Raw genomic sequence first — 22,292 nt, forward strand, 5'->3', positions numbered from 1 at the left:
TTGTAAAATTGACCTTAATTTATTAGATTATGGTTCACTTACATCTTCTCTAACCTACTTTCTCTCCTACTTCTTCCCAATTCGTATCGAGTATAAGAGGGTGTTTGGTATGGAAAACGTAAACGGAATGGAAAGGATTTGGATAAGGAGGGGAAATGGAAATAATAACCGTTACCTTTAATTGTTGTTTGGTATCCTAGTGGAATGGAAACAATTGAGGATTATGATTGATGAAGGAAACATGATTTGTTTCCATTAGTTTGATAAGGGTAACGAATGGGGAGATTATGTTTCCCCTTGGAAACGGTATTTGTTACTTAACACTCATACCAAACAATTAGAAATGAAAACATGTATTTGAATCCGTTTCCTACATCAAAATTTTCCATATCAAACACCCTCTAAATGTGTTTTTTTGCATATAATGTTACGTGATGGGGACGAAGAAAAAAATAGCGGGGCATTTCTCGTGAGTTAGGGAATTTACGGAAGTATTTTTATTTTATGGAGTTTGAGAGAAAATATGACATTGATGAATAACTTTTGTTCATAACCGATATATATATATTTTAGACTTACTTCCCCAACAACCCCCCAATAGAAAAGGGGAAAGAGGGGTTCTTTTTGTTTGACTGACCATATAATATTGATTTTCCTAGTTAGTTGGGAGATTTCCTATCCTATTGGTATTAGATTATAATAAGTCCTTGTCTCCTAGAAGATGCCAGAATAATGCTCCTAAATGTCCTGCACACAAAAAAACAGATGAAGAAAAGGGAAGAAAGAACAAAGGACTGTATCTATGGGTGTCTGAAAACTTGTCAAAAAGTGTTGCAAGTTCTAAAATTATTGGTCAGTCTTAAATTGCTCTATCTAGACTTCCGTACTTAAAATCATAATATTAAAATAAGTGGTTCTGCTCCTCAGTTGCTAGCAATTACATTCAACAGCATGTGAAACTTGTGCACTATATTTCGGTTCTCAACTACAAATCATAATCAGGTAAGAAACTACACAGCTTACTTTGTGTTGTGTTTGTCTTACTTCTGTAGCTTCTTTCTGGTACATTATGAAGATCTGAGCATTGTACATTTGTAATCTCTTATGCTCTTGTGATGTTATCTTTGTTCCTTGCTGCAAACTCAAAGAACCCAAAATAGGAAGACTTCTATACCAGTTGATTTTCTGTTTCTTTTGTTCTTCTTTGTGTCTGATCGTATTATGTTAAATTTCTGGTATATTGCAATTTGAAGCTAATCTTCTGAAAAGCTAAAGGAGGTCTTTTTTTCAGCCTTCTTGTGGTGGGCAAATTGTTGGGTTACTTGGATATATCAGTTAATGATAGAAGAAGTTAATCTTTGTTTGCCAGCTTTGATTGAATGTTCATCTTTGAATCATTTTTGGGCTATTGGGAGAACTCGAGTTGGAAGTCGAACTTTTGAGACAATTGGGTGTAACAGTTTTTCTGAAAGCTGGATTATTTAGTTTGGTCTTGTGGGATATTTGAGGCAGATAAAAGGAATCCATTTACTGGTGGTTGTAAATGGCTCGAGTTAAGAAAAAGCAGCGACATCTTGGAACAATTGATCCTTTGTCTTTGGATAAATTGCTGTCTAAGAGTCCAAGTGACAGGTCCTTGATTGGAAGGCCTGGATTCTCAAGGATAGTCTATTGCAATGATCCTCAAAGTTCTGAAGCTGAACGACTTAGATATTGTGACAATTATGTTACAACTACGAAATATACATTTGCTTCGTTTCTCCCCAAGTCATTGTTTGAGCAGTTCAGGCGGATTGCTAATCTATATTTTCTCTTGTGTGCGTTTTTGTCTTTCACTCCGATTTCTCCAAATCCACCTGTCAGTAGTGTTCTACCTCTTGTGGTAGTGGTGACCGTAACAATGGTGAAGGAATTGGTTGAAGATTGGAAGCGCAGGAAGCAGGTAACAAAAGTTGTTTGAAAATTAAGATTAGTATAGTGGTTTTATTGTTCTATCATCTTTATAAGGGAGGGAGGGGGGGGGGGGGGGGATGAGTTATCTGACAGCTTACCTTGCACAGTATTCGAACATTTTGTAGAATTAACCTTAAGAGGTTAAGACAGAAAATACGAACCAAATGTGCTGCTTTTGAGGGATCATAGCTCTGTTTGTACTTCATATGATAAACATATATTTCTTTCCCTGTCATGATCACATATACATGTATTCCCTTGACAATTTGTAGATATATTGGCTTTCTGAAAAATAATCTCTAAAGTGAATGATGTAGGATATCGAGGTGAATAATCGAAAGACTAAGGTGCACTGCGGCAATGGCAATTTTGAGGACACAAAATGGATGGACTTAAGAGTTGGAGATATAGTGAAGGTGGAAAAGGATGAGTTTTTCCCTGCTGATCTTATCCTACTTTCCTCGAGCTATGATGAAGCTATATGCTATGTTGAGACTACCAACCTTGATGGGGAGACTAATCTGAAACTAAAGCAAGCATTGGAAGTAACTATAGGCTTAAATGAGGACTCAATGTTTCAAACTTTCAGATCTGTAATTAGATGTGAAGACCCAAATGCTAATTTATATTCTTTCATTGGAAATTTGGATGTTGGAGGACAACAACACCCTCTTTCTTCTCAACAGCTGCTATTAAGGGAATCGAAACTGAGAAATACAGATTACATTTTTGGAGTTTCAATCTTCACAGGTCATGATACTAAAGTCATCCAAAATTCAGTGGGCCCCCCTTCAAAAAGAAGTAAAATTGAAAGGAGAACTGATGTTATTGTTTTCTCCTTATTTTTTTTGTTATTTCTGCTGTCAATAATTGGATCAATTTATTTTGGGCTGGTCACAAGTGAAGATCTCCTTGATGATGGCACAGCGATGACGAGATGGTACTTAAGACCTGATGATACCACCATTTACAATGATCCAAAAAAAGCTTCACTTGCTGCAGTACTGCATTTCTTGAGAGCTGTTATGCTGTACGGCTACCTCATTCCTATCTCGTTGTATGTGTCGATAGAGCTAGTTAAAGTTATGCAGACGGAGTTCATTAACAAAGATAGACATATGTATTATAAAGAAGGTGACAAGCCAGCACAAGCCCGTACCTCAAATCTGAACGAAGAACTTGGTCAAGTTGATGTGATACTTTCTGACAAAACTGGAACTTTAACGTGCAACTTGATGGAGTTTGTCAAGTGTTCTATTGCTGGAAATGCATATGGTCAGGTGATCACAACAGTGGAACAGGCGATGGCTAAGAGAAAAAGGTTACCGTTAACTTGTGAGGTGATAAAAGGAGACAAAGAGGATGACAATACTGTACAACAGCCGACTATTAGAGGCTACAATTTTGTGGATTATAGAATCACAAATGGGAACTGGGTAACTGAAGAAAGGTCAGATGTTATACAGGAGTTCTTTCGAGTTATGGCTGTCTGCCATACTGTTATACCTGTAATAGATGAAGAAAGCGGAAGTATTTCATATGAAGCGGAATCTCCAGATGAGGCAGCATTTGTTATTGCAGCAAGAGAACTTGGGTTTGAGTTTTATGAGAGGACTCAAGCAAGCATCTCCTTAAGAGAGTTAGATCCTTTGTCGGGTGCAAAGGTTGAAAGGTGACTTCTCTACTCAAGTCAATATAGATTTTCATCCCTTTATCTTTTTATTTATGCTATCCTGGTATCCTTTGCAAAAAGAAAGTTGGATCACGAACATTGTAAGCCTTAACCTTCTACTATCCCTTTACTGCTATTAAGAGTTAGGACATACCTACTGACTACTGAGGTATTTGTATAAGTTATTATCTTGCTTTTGCTTACTATGAGGAAATAATTGAGCTTTGCTATTTTTCTCAGGAATTTTGAACTACTAGATATCATAGAGTTCAGCAGCTCAAGAAAGAGGATGTCTGTGATTGTGAAAAACGAAGAAGGAACACTTCTACTACTTTGTAAAGGTGCTGACAGGTTTGTTGGAAAAATATATAGGAGCTCTAGTATCATGAGTCATGACAAAATGTCGTGTTAGATCAGTTTTTAGCATTCTATCCCCTCTTCCTCCCCTTTTTCCTGTCCATATTTTCAGAAAATGCAACATGGTTTTCTCTTTCTAAGGGTCCATTCTCTTCACCTTAAAAAATAAATTTTAGGAAATGTATGCTCATATAGTTTCCAATGAAATAGTATGTTCTAATAACTTTCAATAAGTTTAGACAAGTTCAGTTCAGCTCGCCAAAAAAAATAAAAAGGTGTAGCTCATCAGAATTTAGGTGAAGAGAATGCACCTTAATCTGTCTTTATAAGCATTAGAGGGTAAGAGTAGTAGGAGGAAAGAGAGAGCAAAGGATTGGGAATAAACAGAGATGAATTTTTCACTTCTCAAAATATTAAGGATGTTGTATCTTCTGCTTCCCTCCTTTATCTTTATCCTCCAATCTCCAGAAAAAGAAAGGATAGCATGTCCTTTTCTTTTCTATCATTTTCATCTGTTTATTGTCAAATCCCTCCTACCTTGTTCTCCTCAATCAAATTTCTGATAAGATATAAATGTATATGTCCATAATACTTAGCTTTTACATAAATCTTTTTTTCTTAGACTTCAAGGTTAATTTCCTTTCTACATAAATAAGGTTAGTGATACAAGTTCCTGTTGGAGCAGTGTCATGTTTGAAAGGCTTGCATATAATGGAAGGGAGTTTGAAAGGAAGACTAGAGAGCATGTCATGCGGTACGCTGAAGCTGGTTTAAGAACTCTAATACTTGCATATCGTGAAGTCAATGAGGAAGAGTACTTGGCGTTCAACAAGGAATTCACAGTGGCCAAAAGCTCTGTTAGTGCAGAACGTGACAAATTGGTTGAAGAAGTAGCAGAAGACTTTGAGAAGAATCTGATTCTTCTTGGAGCCACAGCAGTAGAAGATAAGCTCCAAAAAGGGGTCAGTTGTATTATGAGAATGATGTCTCTTGTTTCTAACATGTCATGAAAATCACTGGGCAAGAGAGGTTGTTAGTTAAAATGTCTATGATATTATCTTTATATATCTAGAGCTGAAGTCCTCTTATTCTTTCGCACTAAATAGGTTCCTGAATGCGTTGAAAAACTTGCTCAAGCTGGAATTAAGTTCTGGGTATTGACCGGGGATAAAATGGAAACAGCCATCAACATTGGGTATGCTGTGTCTAAAGATATTGATTTCCATGTAGAATTGTATGCTTTATTTTGTTCTGACTTGCTCTTTATTATACAGGTATGCTTGCAGTTTGCTCAGAGAAGGGATGAGGAAGATAGTAATTAACTCTGAGTCTAACGGAGCAAAAGCACTGGAAAAGGTGTCAGATAAGTCTGCCATACACAAGGTAAGTTACAAATGCTTCTTTCAGGTGGTGGTGCGTCATACATTTGTCGCCTGTATGTGCAGTTTTTACTTATCTGATTTTAAAAGGAGATCTGTACTTAGTGACACCTATTAGATGTGATACCTTTAATTTTGGTGTTTCCATCTTTATATGAAACCCTTTTACTAAAGTTTACATTGATTAGGTCTTCAAAACGAGGGTTCTCCAAGACATTAGTGAAGGGAAGGAATTACTTTCCCTGTCCCATGGAAGCTCAGAGGCCCTTGCTCTTATTATTGATGGAAAGTCACTCAGTTATGCTTTGGAAGATGATGTCAAACACACATTTTTAGAACTTGCTCTGGGCTGTGCATCAGTCATCTGCTGCCGTTCATCACCGAAACAGAAAGCACTAGTAAGCTGTAGAAGTATTATTTCACCTTCATCATCTCTGTTATCAATTCATAATCTTGTATCCTGTAGCAATGTGAGGCTCACATTAAGTTACAAGGATACAAATTTGGTATTTTTGGTTCGTAAGGGAAAAGAAAGAATAAGGAAGGATAACAAGTGGAAGGCCCTATGATGCATATTCATAACAGAAAATCAGTCCTGATTTCTCCTTATGTTTACACCTGATTGGACCTGATTAGCCCAGTTTAAACCTAAAACTTATATTTTTAAGGTAAAGAAAATGTACCCTTATCATCTTGCTGTAGGTCACGAGACTAGTCAAAACAAGAAGAGGAACAACGACATTGGCAATTGGTGATGGAGGAAATGACGTTGGCATGCTCCAAGAAGCAGATATTGGGATCGGTATTAGTGGCTTTGAGGGAATGCAGGTTCATATAGCTCCTTCATGCAAGCCACAGTAAAATACTTTGATTTCTCATCTCTATAGCCTCTGAGATTTGGTTTGTTTCAAGAATAGGCGGTCATGGCAAGTGATATAGCAATAGCTCAATTTCGCTTTTTAGAGCGTTTGCTGCTGGTTCATGGGCATTGGTCTTACAGGAGGATCTCATCAATGGTATTATCTATCCTGTTTAATATTTTTCTACCCATTCTTTTCCATTAGCCAACACATCGAATTACTTAATCGATTGTACCTTTGAGCAGTTATCAGTAAATGACTAAATCAAACTTGAGCACTTGATAGAACATTAGAAATGCTCTTATTTTATCTTTAAGCAAAATATAGTGATTGCCATTTTTTATTTTGGATTTTCTTTCAGATATGTTATTTCTTCTACAAGAACATATTGTTTGGCTTCACACTCTTCTACTATGAGGCATACACATCGTTCTCTGGCGAACCTGCATATAACCAGTGGTTTTTAACCCTCTACAATATCATTTTCACATCTCTCCCTGTCATTGCTCTAGGAGTTCTTGAACAGGATGTTTCTGCAGAGTCATGTCTCAAGGTAATTAGACTAAATTCTGCTTGACCTGTTATTAGCCATTGTGATATGACTATCTTACCCTCGTAAAAATGATCTGCTTCATTTTCAGTTCCCTCAATTGTACCAAGAAGGTGTACAGAACATCCTATTTAGCTGGCAAAGAATACTTGGCTGGCTACTCAATGGAATATTTGGTGCAACAACCATATTCTATCTATGTATCTTCGCATTGGATAATCAGGCCTTCCGCAAAAATGGTAAAGTGGTTGGATTTGAGATTCTTGGAGCCACCATTTACACTTGCGTGCTATGGGTAGTGAATGCTCAATTGGCTCTTTCCATCAAGTACTTCACTTTCATCCAACACTTCTTCATCTGGGGCAGCATTTTATTTTGGTACATGTTTCTCTTGGCATATGGGGCCATTGATCCTATTATATCTACTACAGCCTACAAAGTATTTTCCGAAGCTTGTGCACCATCTCCTTCTTTTTGGGTCGTGACACTTCTTGCTTCGGTGTTTGCGCTGCTTCCTTACTTCATATATACTGCTTTGAGTATGGAGTTTTTCCCATTGTATCATCAAATGCTAATGGCTAAACTAAGAGCCGGATATAATGCTACATAGTAAGTTACTGACACAAAATAGTAGGATGTACAGTACATTACGGTCCGTGACTCCGTGTGGTTATTGGTAATAAATGACAATAATGATAATGAATTCTAGTGTAGTTTTCTAAGAAAATCTCATGTAAATGTCTATGATAATGAAAACTATATCCCTATACATGTGGTTCTTTTTCATAAAATTTCATTATCACCGTCCTAATCGATAGTGGATGAGAGATTTTTTGAAGAAAATAGATGTTCTGGGGGTAGACAAGCATTATCCTAGATATTGATCACACTTTTTGTTAAAAATTTACACTAAATTCATTACGATTACCATCATACATACCAAGCATATATAACAAAGAGTATTGTTTATCGTCAGTGATAAGGCAGAGCTCCAGAAGTGAAAGACAGATTCAGTCATTCTATGAAGAATAAGCTACAGCAGGGTTTGTTATATATTTATAATGTGATTTATGACCATTGACCTAAATTCCATTGCATTAAATGGAAATAAGGGCTGAAGCTCGATATGTTGAAGGACTGGGAACTCAGAACACTCGAAAGCTAAATGTCTGAGTACAGTTCAGTGTATATATTCACTGCAGTATACCGAACTTGTTTTCGAATGCTAACTTATTCAGCCAATCTCTTTTAATCTGGTTAACATCTACTCCCTCCGTCCCAAAATATAGTTCCCATTTCCCTTTTTTCACGGTAATTTATGCAAGTTGGGATAGTAAAATTTTTTTGTTTATTTAAATAAAAGTTGTATGGGAAAAGATGATTTTAGGAGAGAGAATGGAGATAATTGGTGAAAGAGCATTAATTGTAACATTTTGGTTGAATAAACTAAGGAAAAAACAAAATTCAAGAAGCAAATAAATGATGGGACACGGTTTTTCTAGACAAATTACGGAAAAATGTGGAACTAAATATGGAAATGGGAACTATATTTTGGGACACCCAAAATGGAAATGAGAACTATATTTTGGGACGGAGGGAGTATGTTTTATTGCCATTATCTAGTTGGTACTTTACTTTTTCTCATAGTTTGTTGATGTAGCTTCTATATAAGTCAATCTTACTTTGTTTAGAAATTGTGATCTGTTGCAACGGAAGCGATTAACAAAGCAATAAACTCAAGAAAGCGAATAAAGAACACACAAGATTTAACGAGGTTCACTATCAATTTGATAGCTACGTCCTCAAGGCAGGGGAAAAGATTGTTTCACTATGAACGAGATGATTACAAGTACAATAGGCAAGATTCAATTATATTGAATCTCAAAGACTCTCTCTAATCTCCTCTATTGTGTTTCTCTCTAATCTCTCTCTCTAATTTGTGGTAGTTCTCTAAGCGTACAATTAGGGCACTATTTATACCCTTCATTAAACGAGAAACAGAAAACCGGGAAAAGCCGAATTCCCGATAGGTGCGGGCGCACCACCTTTTGGTGCGGGCGCACCGGTTCTGGTGCGGGCGCACCAGACAAATGTGCGGCGCACCATTTGCTTCTGCTCAACAACTGAAAATCCGTCGTGACGAGTGTGCGGGCGCACCCCTCCTTGGTGCGGGCGCACCTGACCTGGTGCGGGCGCACCTTTACTTGGTGCGGCGCACCACTCGCGCTGATCGCAAGTCACTCGTTTCACAAATCTCCACCTTGACTTGCATCTACCACACAACTCCACCTCAAAACAATCAACCAAACATGTATCTCTTCAACAGTACTCGAGATACCTTTCCCCTCCTGCATTGCATCTTTAACCCGATGCCGGGCTTGCCCACTTTATCCCGGGGCCGGGATTGCCTCCACCTTGAGGCACAACCTCTCACAAGATCAAATGTGACTATCAACGTTCAACAAGTCCAAGCAATGTTTGAACTTGCGAACTGGAACTGGCTTGGTGAACATATCAGCTGGTTGTCTGCAGTCCCAACTTTCTTCACCACTATCCTCTTCTCACTCCTCAGAAAATGGTACCTTACATCAATGTGTTTAGTCCTATCATGGTGCACCTGATCCTTAGCAAGACAAATAGCACTCAAGCTATCACAATACACAATAGCACGATCATGGTGAAGACCCAGATCACTAACCAAACCACGTAACCATATACCCTCCTTTGCTGCAGCAGTCAAAGCCATGTACTCAGCCTCCGTAGTAGACAAAGTCACTGAAGACTGCAAAGTAGCCTTCCAACTAACCACAGAACCTCCTAGAGTGTATACATACCCAGTCATCGATCTTCTAGTGTCTATATCACCTGCATAGTCCGAATCAGAATATCCGGTCACCAAACACTCAGTATCATTCCCATAAATGAGACCCACATCTGCCGTTCCTCTCAAGTAGCGGAAAATCCGCTTCACTGCCTGCCAGTGTTCCTTCCCTGGTTGAGTCATAAACCTGCTCACAACACTAACAGCATGTGCTAAGTCTGGCCTAGTGCAAACCATAGCATACATCAGACTACCAACAGCACTAGCATACGGAACCTTAGACATATACTCTTTTTCCTCATCAGATTGAGGAGAAAGCACAACAGAAAAGACGAGCATTTGCAGCAGCAGGAGTATCAATAGATTTCGCAGTACTCATACCAAACCTGTCAAGTACCTTCAAGATATAACTTTTCTGAGAAAGGAAAAGTTTCTTCCGTCCATGATCCCGATAGATCTCCATGCCAAGAATCTTCTTTGCTGCTCCCAAATCTTTCATGTCAAACTCGGAACTCAGAAGCTTCTTCAACTTCACCACGTCTGACTTCTTCTTTGCTGCAATAAGCATGTCATCAACATATAACAATAAGTAAATATATGAACCGTCCTCCACCTTGCTATGATAAACACAGCAATCATATGGACTCCTGTAAAACCATGCTCAACCATGAAGCTGTCAAACTCTTGTACCACTGTCTAGGTGACTGCTTAAGTCCATACAAGGACTTCTTCAGACTGCAAGCAAACTTCTCTTTTCCTGGAACAACGAACCCCTCTGGTTGACTCATCAGAATATCCTCCTCCAACTCCCCATGTAGGAAAGCTGTTTTCACATCTAACTGCTCAAGTTCCAGATCAAAATGTGCTACCATTGCTAATAACACTCTAATAGAAGTATGACGAACCACTGGCGAGAAAATCTCATTGTAGTCGACCCCTTCCCTCTGACTGAACCCTTTTGCAACTAGCCTGGCTTTTATCTGACACTTTCACCCTCTGAAGTTCCCTCTTTCCTCTTGAAAACCCACTTGCAACCAACCACCTTACGACCCTGTGGTATCCTCACTAGTTCCCATGTCTGGTTCTTGTGAAGAGACTCCATCTCCTCACTCATAGCAACTAACCACTTAGCTGATTCGTTACTAGAAACTGCTTCCTTGTAGGACATTGGCTCAGGTGACTCAATATCTTCAGCTACATGTAATGCATAACCAATCATCTCCTCTACACAGCAGTTTCGGCCAGGAACATTCCTGCCCTCTATCTGTTCAATCAGTCTCTGCGGCTTCTTCCTAGGTCGTTTCTGACCTTCAACAACAGTTTCCTCATGATCAGACTCAACATCAGCTGTTTCATCAACAACAGCTACATCCCTCTGACTAGTCTCCACAATGGGAGAACTCACTGGAGCCTCATTATCCTTCCCCTGAGTTCGAACCTGTGGAGTAGGATCTGGAGCAACTACTTGCTCAGATCCTTATCTGTGCTCTCATCAGTATCACCTGCAGGTTTGTTAGCAGATACAAACATAGTGTTTTCATCAAAAGTAACATCTCTACTAAGTATAACACGCCCTTCTGATGGGGACCAAATCCTGTAACCCTTCACACCATCTCCATACCCAAAAAACAACCCTTCTTAGCCCTTGGTTCAAGTTTACCCTCATTCACATGATAATAGACCATACAACCAAAAACACGCAAACCAGAATACTCAGCACTTCTCCCAGACCATACCTCATAAGGTACCTTGCAGTCAATACCTGTATGAGGACCACGGTTTATCAGATAACATGCCGTTTTCACGGCTTCACTCCAGTACTTCCTAGTCAACCCTGCATTAGAAAGCATGCATCGAACTCTCTCTAGCAAAGTCTGGTTCATGCGCTCTGCAACACCATTCTGCTGTGGTGTTTTCCTGACAGTGCGATGTCTCACTATCCCTGTGTCCCTGCAAAGCTCATTGAACTCATCATTAACAAATTCTAAACCATTATCCGTACGTAGCCTCTTAACCTTCTTTCCTGTCTGATTTTCCACTAAGACTTTCCATTGCACAAAAGTCTTAAAAGCCTCTCCCTTATGCTTTAAACAATAAAGCCAACAGTACCTGGAGAAATCATCAATAAAAGTCACAAAATAACTGAATCCTCCTATACCTTCTACCCGAGCAGGCCCCCAGCAATCTGAGTGAATATAATCCAGCGTCGCCTTAGTTATGTGCAGCCCCTTCCCAAACTTAGTCCTGTGTTGCTTACCCAACACACAGTGCTCACAAAACTCAGGTTCTTCACCTTGTGGCCACAAAGAAGGTTCATCTTGGATAATATCTGCATCCCTCGCTCACCCATATGCCCAAGTCGTCTATGCCACAACTTAGTCATCTCCTCAGAACTTGTAGATGCAACATTAGCAGAACCAGTCAGAGTAGTACCTTGTAACACATACAGAGTACCCAACTTAGTGCTCTTAAGCACCACCTTCGAACCTTTCCACACACATAGTTCCCCATCCGAGCCAGAAAAAGTAAACCCTCCTTCATCTAAGACACCCAGAGAAATCAGATTTTTCTTTAACTGTGGAACATGTCTAACATTCATCAATGTACGAATCTCACCCCCCAAAGTCTTATCTTGATGGAACCCCTTCCTACAACCTTACAAGCAGCATCATTACCCATAGTAACATTACCACCATCACAAGACTCATAAGAAGTAAACCAATCACGATTTGGACACATATGGTAAGAACACCCCGAATCTAAAATCCAACGATCAGACGGACTAGGCATATCAACAGCAGCTAATGCTAGGTCCTCTTCGGAGTCATATTTCGTATCCTGTTGTGCAATGTTAGCATTGGAAGCTTTAGGATTCTTGGGACATTTATTCTTCCAATGGCCAGGTTCTTTCAATAGTGACAGACATTCCTAGGATTGGTCTCTTTACCCTTAGAATTTTTCTTCTTCTTAGGACCCTTCCCTTAGCCGAGTTCACCACCAACCCAGCCCCTGAATCTCCACCACTCTCAGTCGTTGCCGCCTTCTGGCGCAACTCCCTAGTAAAAAGTGCTGACTTCACCTCCTCTAGGGTCACAGTCTCTCTCCCAACAACAAATGACTCAACAAAGTTCTCATATGAATGTGGAAGTGAAACAAGCAAAATCAAAGCAGCATCTTCATCCTCAATCTTAACATCTATATTACGCAAATCAAGTAAAATAGTATTAAGTTGATCTAAATGATCTCTTAGAGACGTACCTCCTTGCATACGCAAGGCAAACAGCCGTTGCTTCAAAAGCAACTTGTTGGTGAGTGACTTCGTCATGTAGAGACTCTCCAACTTCGCCCACAGACCTGCCGCAGTGATCTCATCTGCAACTTCTGTGATCACATCGTCTGCCAAGCACAGCAAAATCGTGGAGTGAGCCTTCTCCTCCATCGCCTCTAATTCGGCCTCCTAGGGCCTCCAGCCGCTCCACTCTTGTCACTCTTGACAAGAGGTTTCCAGATGCCTTGTTGCTTCAACAAAGCACGCATCTTTATCTGCCATAGCCCAAAACTGTTCCTCCCCGTAAACTTATCAATCTTTGAGTTCACGTATTCATCTTCCCAAAACCCTAACGCTGATTTTAATCTCAAGCTCTGATACCAAGTTTGTTGCAACGGAAGCGATTAACAAAGCAATAAACTCAAGAAAGCGAATAAAGAACACACAAGATTTAACGAGGTTCACTATCAATTTGATAGCTACGTCCTCAAGGCAGGGGAAAAGATTGTTTCACTATGAACGAGATGATTACAAGTACAATAGGCAAGATTCAATGTATTGAATCTCAAAGACTCTCTCTAATCTCCTCTATTGTGTTTCTCTCTAATCTCTCTCTCTAATTTGTGGTAGCAAGCGTACAATTAGGGCACTATTTATACCCTTCATTAAACGAGAAACAGAAAACCGGGAAAAGCCGAATTCCCGATAGGTGCGGGCGCACCACCTTTTGGTGCGGGCGCACCGCTTCTGGTGCGGGCGCACCAACAAATGTGCGGGCGCACCATTGCTTCTGCCTCAACAACTGAAAATCCGTCGTGACGAGTGTGCGGGCGCACCCCTCCTTGGTGCGGGCGCACCTGACCTGGTGCGGGCGCACCTTTACTTGGTGCGGGCGTACCACTCGCGCTGATCGCAAGTCACTCGTTTCACATGATCTTACAAAGACACACATTAGAATGACATTGCAGTTCTAATTAGAACTGCAAATATTTAGTTTCTCCTTTAGCTTTCTTTCATCCTGTAGTTGTTTAAACTGGCAATATTATATTTCGAACCAACAGTATTAAATTGTTGCAAAACCATATGCTATTACATATGTTTGAAAGGGAAAAGGGGGAACAAATTTAGATGTTTTTGGATTGCCTATGTAGTGAACATTAACAATGATCATTATGGAACATCCAACATAAACAACCTGAATAAATCTTGTCAATATTGGATTGACTGACAATTTTCTAAGTTCTATAAGAATATTAGTGTGTGTGTTTAAGCTTAAACACACAAGAAACCTGAGAAATTTCATTGAACTGAAAATATTCAGACTGAGCATGTTCAATACCCCAAAACTCCATAACTTCACAGGATAAAAGGCTTTGACAAATTAATGTCGCGCTAGCGTGACCAAGTCCAAGTACCATTGAATTAGGACTTAGAATTTGAATCACTCAACAAAATTTTCAGCAAAAATAAAAGTTACTCTTGCAAACCAATCTACTCCCTTTCGCCAGAAATAGTTGTCACATTGTCCTAATCTTTCATAATCACGGATATAACAGGATTTTACATGGAGACTTTTTTTTTTGGACAAATTTACATAGAGACCTTTTATAATATTTATTCTCCTATGACTAAAATTTAAGTAGTGGCATAGTAGGAAGTTTAATCACTAACATTACCTTTTCAGAAAATATCACTATTTTTTTCCAGAACTTATGTACACAAGCTTGCATACCTAATAACTACCTGATGAACATATCATATTCATGTGCATTGTACTTCTCCTGTCCACTTCATCCTTTATTTTAGTAAGTGAAACATCCTGAACATGGTATTACGTGCATTGAACCTGTCTTTGGATATACATTTCCTTTTTCCAAGAATTAATAATTATTTAGGTTATCTGGACTATAGATCTCCAGAAGAACTAGACAAACTTATTGTAATGTACATAGAATATGTCAAACAAATATTTCACAAGAAAAAGTCAAAGTCTCCTGGTTTCTAAATTTTCAGATCTCTCAAATCTAAGAACATATAAAATGTAAAAACAAAAATTTTGAAATCCTATGACATTCTTTTTTACAATGTATGCAAGGATCACAAAAAAAACATACCATTATTAAGGAAAAGAATCAAACCCAGTTACCAATTAATGTTACAGTAATCTGTTCTGTTTGCTATGAGACAGGAAGTCCAAGAAAATCAGCAGCAGATTTAGCCATAATGGAAGCAAACTCATTAAAATTAATAACTCCATCTCCATTAGTATCAGCTTCATTGATCATCTCTGTCAACTCTCTGTATGTCAAAGGCTGACCCATCTTAGCCATGGCTCCAGCTAACTCAGCTGCTGTGATAACACCATTACCATCACGATCGAATTTTCGGAACACTTCCAATAGTTCCCCTTGATTTACTAATATATCTTCCTTCATATCAGGCAAGATTGCGCTTACTAGCTCATCAAATTCAATGGTTCCATTGCCATTTGAGTCCATAGAGGCTAGCATAATCTCGAGCTGGTCACCTGATGGCTTAAGGCCTAGGGAGCGCAGTAATGCAGCCAGCTCTAACACTGTTATGCTGCCATCTGAATCCATGTCGAATCGTGTAAAAATGTCTTGTAGTTGCTTCATTTGATCAACCATCATGTTTTTTTTTGGGGGGTTATGTATTTTTCCTAATGCTGATCGTACAACCACCTAGTATATATCCTCGTTGGTTGATCGTGCGTTTTACAATACCGCGATAATGGTGTTGTCGCGGTGAGGAGGGGGTGGAAGAGGAGGAGGAACAAAGGCCTGCCTCATAGAAGGGGGGAGGAGGACATAAGGAAGGAACAAGGAGAAATGTTAAAATGGTAAAGATGGTTGTTATTTCTGTTATATATGTGTTTGTTTGACTAAGTGCAAGTAATGTGATGGATAAAGTAAAGCATAAAAGCGCGTCGGTGGTTGTTTTGGGTTGTTTTTTTTAGAAGATACAATAAGTTTACTTTTGGGGGTTGAAGTGATTGCATAGTGACAATCTTGCAATCTTAGCACAATTGGTGCCTAACTCAGCAAGTTCCTTGAAACTTGATAGAATGGCTAGCTCATGAAAGGTTATGTACTCAATTATTTGTGATTTGTTTGGAGTTGATTTTTCTAAGAGAGATACAACAAAGATGCTGGGAGAGTAGCAGGTAGGGTACACTGTCCCAATTGAACTTATTTGATGTGTAACCTACATATGAAGGATGATTCTGTGAAAGATCATAACATTTACATATGTACATACTTTTTTTTTTTTTTTTTTAATATAGTTTCATTTCGTATTTTCACGTTTGTTAAGATTCTTTTTGAACGTCAATATCTCTTATTGTGTATAAATGAGAATTATAAAAATTTGATATTTAGAACTCTTGCATTGAGAAGAATCTAAAAAGATCTCACTTGATTATGTTTTTTCTTATATAAAGATGCGAGATTGCTTAACAAAGTTTAGTGCGTGCATTATGCTCTCAGGAGCACAATGAGAATCGTGCTCCCACAATACAAAATAGAACATTTACGAATATGAAAATGAACATTTACTGTTGAAGTGGAACATTACAAAAATTCACTTACGAAACGAACATTTTACTGTTGAAATGGAACATTACATTAATTCATTTACTAAAAAGAACATTTTATTGTTGAAGTGGAACATTACCAGAATCCAATTACGAAAATGGACATTTTATTGTTAAAGTGGAACATTACTAAAGTTCAAAAACTTAAGTAGAACATATGCTTATCAAATATAAAGTATATTTTCAGGGAAAATAGAATATTTTTTGTGGAAAATAAGTTTAAAAGAACATTTTTTTAAAATAGAACATCTGCTTATCGAAAATAGTACAATTTTCACAAAAAATAAAACATAATTTTATGCTAAAATAATCTTAAAATGAACATTTGTAGAAATAGAACATTTGCTTATTGAAAATAGAACAATCTTTACGAAAAATAGAACATATTTTTTGCTGAAAAATATGCTTAAAATGAACATTTGTTGAAATAGAATATTTACTCATTGAAAATGAAATAAATTTACTGGTTGCATGGTGTGGACCGTGCTCCTGGGAGCACAATAGAATTTTCAAAGAAAGTTGGTTGATGAATAATGTCAAAAACGAAATTATGTAATTAATACAAAGAGGAATGAATTTCAGTCACTTGTTTTTTACATTACATATTTACTCAATATCAATTTTCATAATTTTGTAAAAAACTTAAAAAGAATTTATCAGGAAAATACTTTTATTTCAAAGGATATCAAGACATTCTTGGGCTTCATTGAAAATGTCATCAATCCAAATCATGGCCACTCAGAATAATTACCCACCAAAGTTAGAATTTATTGGTTGATAATATTTGGAACCTTTAAAAAATGAGTGGCCATATCTGGGACTACTAACATCAATTGAGTTTCTTCAACTATCTACTTGTTCTTTAATTTTGGTTGTTGTATTTGGCTCATTTCAACATGATATTCATATATCGAAAGATGGTTAAGAAATTTATTAGGTTGATTCGTGCGGTTTACATGTATGTGTACAGTTTTTTTTTTTTTTTTTTTTTTTTTGTGTGTGAGTAGTAGGACACCCTTCTCTCAAGGGAGAAACCTAACGAATCAAGGGTTACAATTTTATTAAGATCAGGATCAGTGGACGGATCAATGTCAGCTACGTTGGCTAAACTAATGTGACCTTTTTTTGAAAGAAGATCCGCTACTCGATTGGCTTCCTGGAAAATATGAGTAATGGTATAGAATCTGAATTGAGTAAGGAGTTTTCGTATATCTTCAATGAGAGTCTGTATGCTCCATGGGCAATCGTATTGCCCTTGCAGAATTGTTATAACAACTTGGTTATCTCCTTCAATGTATAAATCTTGAATATTCTGATGAATGGCAAGTAGAATGCCATTTCTTAATCCCCATGCTTCAGCCACAAGAGCTGAGGTTTGACCAAAACGGTATATTTGAGCAGCCACAGATTGCCCAGTAGAATCTCGGATGATCGCACCAGCAGCTGCTGAAGCGCCATTAACTGACCCATCAAAATTTATTTTAAAATAATCAACTGGTGGTGGAATCCATTTGACTGCAACTGATTTATTATACCTGCGAGGAGGAAGGTAAGATATAGTAAAAGAAAAATCCATCATAGTTCTTGTATTCCATTCCAAATATAGGTGCCAAGCTCTATAGTAAATTCGATTAGGATTAAGAGTGCTATTTTCAAATACTAGTAAATTTCGTTCCTTCCAAATACTCCAGAGATTATAACAAAATAATTGTAATGCTTTTGGGTATGAACGTAGTTTAATAAGGCATTGAGTAAGATCTTGTGGTACTGTAGTTCGAATTTTTTGTCGTATAGGTTGTGAATTCCAATATTGAGAAATGGTATGGCAAGAGAAGAATAAATGGTTAATAGTTTCAGGATTTTCTTGGCAGATAGGACAAAGGTTATCAGTCGTGATTTGTCTGTATCTCAGGTTGGATTTTAATGGAAGGCCATTTTGCAGGCATTGCCATAGGAAAATCTGGATTTTTGGAGCTATGTCAATTTTCCATATCCAACTGAATTGCCATGGTGTAGTAGCGGGTGTGATTCCATGAGCTAACCAGGTAGCTGTTTTAACAGAAAAATCACCAGAATTTGTCAATCCCCAACAAGGGCGGTCTGGGGTAGGGGAAGTGGGAATGGTAATGCCCAAGATCATGTGGACAATATGAGGTAGAACTAATTCATTTAGGAGCGAAACATTCCATTGATTTGTAGGGAGTATGACATTATTTACGGTGAGCTCTAAATTAGCAATAGAAGATATTCTAAGATTTAATAGTTGAACGATACTCTGATTGGCACACCAGTTATCTAGCCAAAAGTAAATATTTGCACCAGTTCCGACTTTCCAACGTATTCCTTTTCGTAACAGCTCTCGTGATCGAAGAATACTCTTCCAAATCTGAGAGTCAAGAGGCTTTGCTTTGTAGTCAAAGAAGGAAGTATTTCGGAGATATTTTTGTCGCATAATGGTAGGCCAAAGGGAGTGTTTGTCGGTAAGGATTCTCCATCCCATTTTGGCTAAGTATGCTTCATTAGTATGAGTCATTTTGCGAAAATTTAGGCCCCCATACTTCTTAGGGCGGCAAATTTTTGTCCATGCCAGTAATGGCAGTCCTGAGGAGTTTGAAGTCGATTGCCAAAAAAACTTTCGGTTAATATTATCAATTGTTTTGCAAATTTTTTTAGGAACTTGAGTTGTGGCCATAAGGTATGCTGGGGTTGATTCTAGATGGCTTTGGATAAGTACTGATTTTCCTGCTTTCGATAGACAATGATTGTGCCAAGTGTTTATTTTGTTATCAACTTTTTGAACTAAGTGATGGAAATCGGTATTCATTGGTTTATAGCTTGAGAAAATAACGCCCAAATATCTTCCCAATACAGCCTTCGGTGTCATATTAAAAACACCAGCAATTGCTCTTTGTCGAGAGTTGGGTATTTGTTTTGAAAACATGCATGATTGATGATTTGTGAAAATTTACCAATTGTCCAGAATTATTACAGAACGTGTCGATTATTTTTTTAGGCGGTGGGCAGAATTGAGATTTGCTTTACAAAATAATAGACCGTCATCAGCGAAGAATAGACCTGGAATTATCTGGGCTTGTGGAGCAAGTTTAATTCCTATTCCTGAATTTCTAGATTTTGATTCAGTATCTAGTTGTCTACAGAGCGCATCCATACATAGGATAAAGAGGTATGGCGATAATGGGTCGCCCTGTCGAATTCCTCGAGATGGTTTGATTATTGTGGTAGTCTCTTGGTTTATGACTAGTGAGTAAGAGACTGTGGGAATGCACTGCATAACCCATTTGATCCATTGGTGATGAAAACCATAACTTTGGAGGACCTGCTGTAAAAAATCCCATTCTATCCGGTCGTAGGCTTTTCCCATATCTAGTTTAAGCGCGAACCATCCCCTTTTTCTTTTTGATTTATTGAAGATATTTAGTATTTCTTGGACGATGAGAACATTATCATGTATGAGTCTTCCAGGAGTGAACGCATTTTGGTATGGACTAATAATTTTAATTAGAAGTGATCGCAGGCGTTCTACTAAAATTTTCGATATTACTTTATATAAGGTGGTACATAAGCTGATAGGTCGAAATTGATTCGGTTTTTCTGGGATAGAAACTTTTGGGATCAATGATATTAACGTATGATTAATATTGCGAAGGAGGTAGCCGTGTTTGAAAAAGTCATGAATCGCTTGACAAACTTCTACTCCTAAAATGTCCCAGTACCTTTGGAAAAATTTAGATCCAAATCCATCGGATCCCGGTGATTTTGTAGGATCTATGCTAAATATAGCATCTCTAATTTCTTTGTCTGTGATAGGTGCAGTTAATTGATAATTTTCTTCGTCGGAGATTGCAGTGTTAAGATAAGGCAAGGATATAGTTCGAGAAGTTTGGTGAGTGGATTTAAATCGTTCTTGAAATTCATATAGGAAGGCACTTTTTATATCGTCTGGGGAGTCAACCCATTCGTTGAATTGATTTCTTATACGTAAAATTTGTTGTCGTTGGATCTTCGTTTTTATCTTGTAATGGAAAAATGAAGTGTTTCTATCTCCTTTTGTCAGCCATTGTTTTCGCGAGTATTTTCCCCAATAGTTTTGGGTAAAAGCTAGGAGTCTTTCTCTTTGTCTTACTAGGCGGCCTAAGTGTTGTTCGATGTGGGGATGGTTAGGGAACTGTATCAATTGTTGTTGGATATTTTTCAGTCGACATTGATTTTGGTCAAGTTTTTGGTGAATGTGACTATAATTTTTCATTGCCCAGATTTTGAGATCTTGTTTAATGAACTGGAGATTTCTGGTCATATTATAAAAATGTGAATGTGAATATTTCCGGTGCCAATGCTTGTTAATAACTTTTTGCGTAGTAGGATCGTTAGTCCATGCATTTTGGAACCGAAATCTGGGTGGCTTGTGTTGCCTTATTTGTATTGTATCTAATATCATGAGAGCATGGTCTGAACAAGTGTAGGCATCATAGTGGACAAAAGCATTTGGGTAATATGCTGCCCACATAGGGGAGGTTACACACCGATCCAGTTTTTCATATATATATTGATTATTGATTCTTTTTTTCCAAGAGAACGTGTTTGGATGACTGGGAATATCTTGTGCCTGACAAGTTACCATAAATTCTGAGAGTATTTGGCATCTAGCAGGGGTGGCACATGTCCCCCCTGTTTTATCACTGATGTTAAGGAGTTCATTAAAGTCTCCAATAAGGCACCATGGTAGGTGGAGACTCGTGTAGAATTCCGTCATCTCTGTCCAGAATTGTCTCTTGTCAATATGTTGGGCAGGGCCATAAATACCAGTAAGCCAAAAGGAAAATTGCGTGTTTTTTTTTCTGAATAAAGAAATGTGCCAATCGTGGCGTTGATGTTTGCGGTGTAATTACATAAGATTCATTTTTCCATAATACCCATATACCTCCACTATGTCCTATTGGGTCTATAATGCTGATATCATCAAATCCCAACGTGTTCATAATTTTATGTTTATTTATTCTTGAGCTCATAGTTTCAATTACGATTAAGAGATCAGGTTTGTATTTCCGCGTGAGAAAAAGTAACTCACTAAGGGCATTACTTTTTTTTGCGCCTTGAATATTCCAACTAATAACTTTCATGCTATGGTTTGTGTTGTATTCTTTACTGTTTTGTCAACTCTATTGGTCGATTGTGCATCATTAATATTTATACCATGTCTGGGTTTTTTATAGGCAGTTAGTAAATTTATAATTTTCCTTCCCGTCCATGTATTTAGCTCTGTGACCATCCTATTGCAAAGGAGGTTTGCAGCTCTATTACTTGCCTTCCTATCGAGATATTTAACTTTATGGAGATTTTTGTTTGTCAAAGAGCTCACTTGTTGAGAAGCGAACTGAACATGTTTTGCTAATGCTTTCTGATTCGCAAGATATGCTATATACATAATTATATAATTGTGATTCAAATGGTAGTTCATAATTATCGACTTCTAGTACTTGATCGTATTGAGAATTACATACACTGTCAGAGACCAGAATGGAGCTTGTATTGCATAGTCATTTATTGATCGGTATAATTGGGTCCAGCAGCTTGTGAACCGTAATTTTGTCGAACTCAATAATTGGCAGAGACTTAGTAGTCTATGGCAGGCATCAAAAGATGCTGGGCAAGGCGTAAGCCAGTCCCAAATTGTGTCATTCCATCTGTAGCCAATATTTCTGCACCAAAGAAATATGCAATGAGAAGTATATCTGTTTTTTTATTAGCACTGTAAGATCTGTGGTTTCCTTTGTATATATAGGATACAGTAAATAGAAGTT

General features: G+C 38.0%; 2 protein-coding genes across 4 annotated transcripts; one reads left to right on the forward strand and one right to left on the reverse strand.

Annotated features, from left to right (window-relative positions):
* Positions 1–613: 613 nt before the first annotated feature.
* On the forward strand, positions 614–7,704 carry LOC104908360 (putative phospholipid-transporting ATPase 9). 3 transcript variants are annotated; one of them, XM_010697471.4, is made up of 12 exons: positions 614–1,002; positions 1,292–1,942; positions 2,271–3,625; positions 3,866–3,976; positions 4,668–4,944; positions 5,089–5,177; positions 5,257–5,365; positions 5,550–5,759; positions 6,064–6,189; positions 6,279–6,377; positions 6,583–6,774; positions 6,863–7,704. In XM_010697471.4, exons 2-12 carry the CDS (start codon positions 1,544–1,546, stop codon positions 7,379–7,381), a joined length of 3,486 nt encoding a protein of 1,161 aa, XP_010695773.2. In that variant the 5' UTR covers positions 614–1,002; positions 1,292–1,543; the 3' UTR covers positions 7,382–7,704. The 3 variants fall into 3 exon arrangements, with proteins under 3 accessions (XP_010695773.2, XP_010695774.2, XP_048500354.1); XM_010697472.4 differs by having other exon boundaries at positions 1,370–1,942; XM_048644397.2 differs by lacking the exon at positions 1,292–1,942 and having other exon boundaries at positions 617–1,002.
* A 7,081-nt stretch (positions 7,705–14,785) lies between these two features.
* LOC104908361 (probable calcium-binding protein CML15) lies at positions 14,786–15,788 on the reverse strand. The gene has a single exon (XM_010697476.4). It carries the CDS (start codon positions 15,509–15,511, stop codon positions 15,038–15,040), a length of 474 nt encoding a protein of 157 aa, XP_010695778.1. The 5' UTR covers positions 15,512–15,788; the 3' UTR covers positions 14,786–15,037.
* Between the last annotated feature and the right edge of the window lie 6,504 nt (positions 15,789–22,292).

The sequence above is a fragment of the Beta vulgaris genome, chromosome 5, assembly GCF_026745355.1.
Source record: "Beta vulgaris subsp. vulgaris cultivar EL10 chromosome 5, EL10.2, whole genome shotgun sequence".
NCBI classification, from domain to species: Eukaryota; Viridiplantae; Streptophyta; class Magnoliopsida; order Caryophyllales; family Amaranthaceae; genus Beta; species Beta vulgaris.

Bases quoted from the DNA above. Each gene is read 5' to 3' on its own strand.
- LOC104908360 (XM_010697471.4), top strand. From the start codon at position 1,544: ATGGCTCGAGTTAAGAAAAAGCAGCGACATCTTGGAACAATTGATCCT. The intron at 3,977-4,667 runs GTTTGTTGGAAA...CTGTTGGAGCAG, and splicing joins CTTTGTAAAGGTGCTGACAG to TGTCATGTTTGAAAGGCTTG. The intron at 6,378-6,582 runs GTATTATCTATC...ATTTTCTTTCAG, and splicing joins ACAGGAGGATCTCATCAATG to ATATGTTATTTCTTCTACAA.
- LOC104908361 (XM_010697476.4), bottom strand. From the start codon at position 15,511: ATGATGGTTGATCAAATGAAGCAACTACAAGACATTTTTACACGATTC.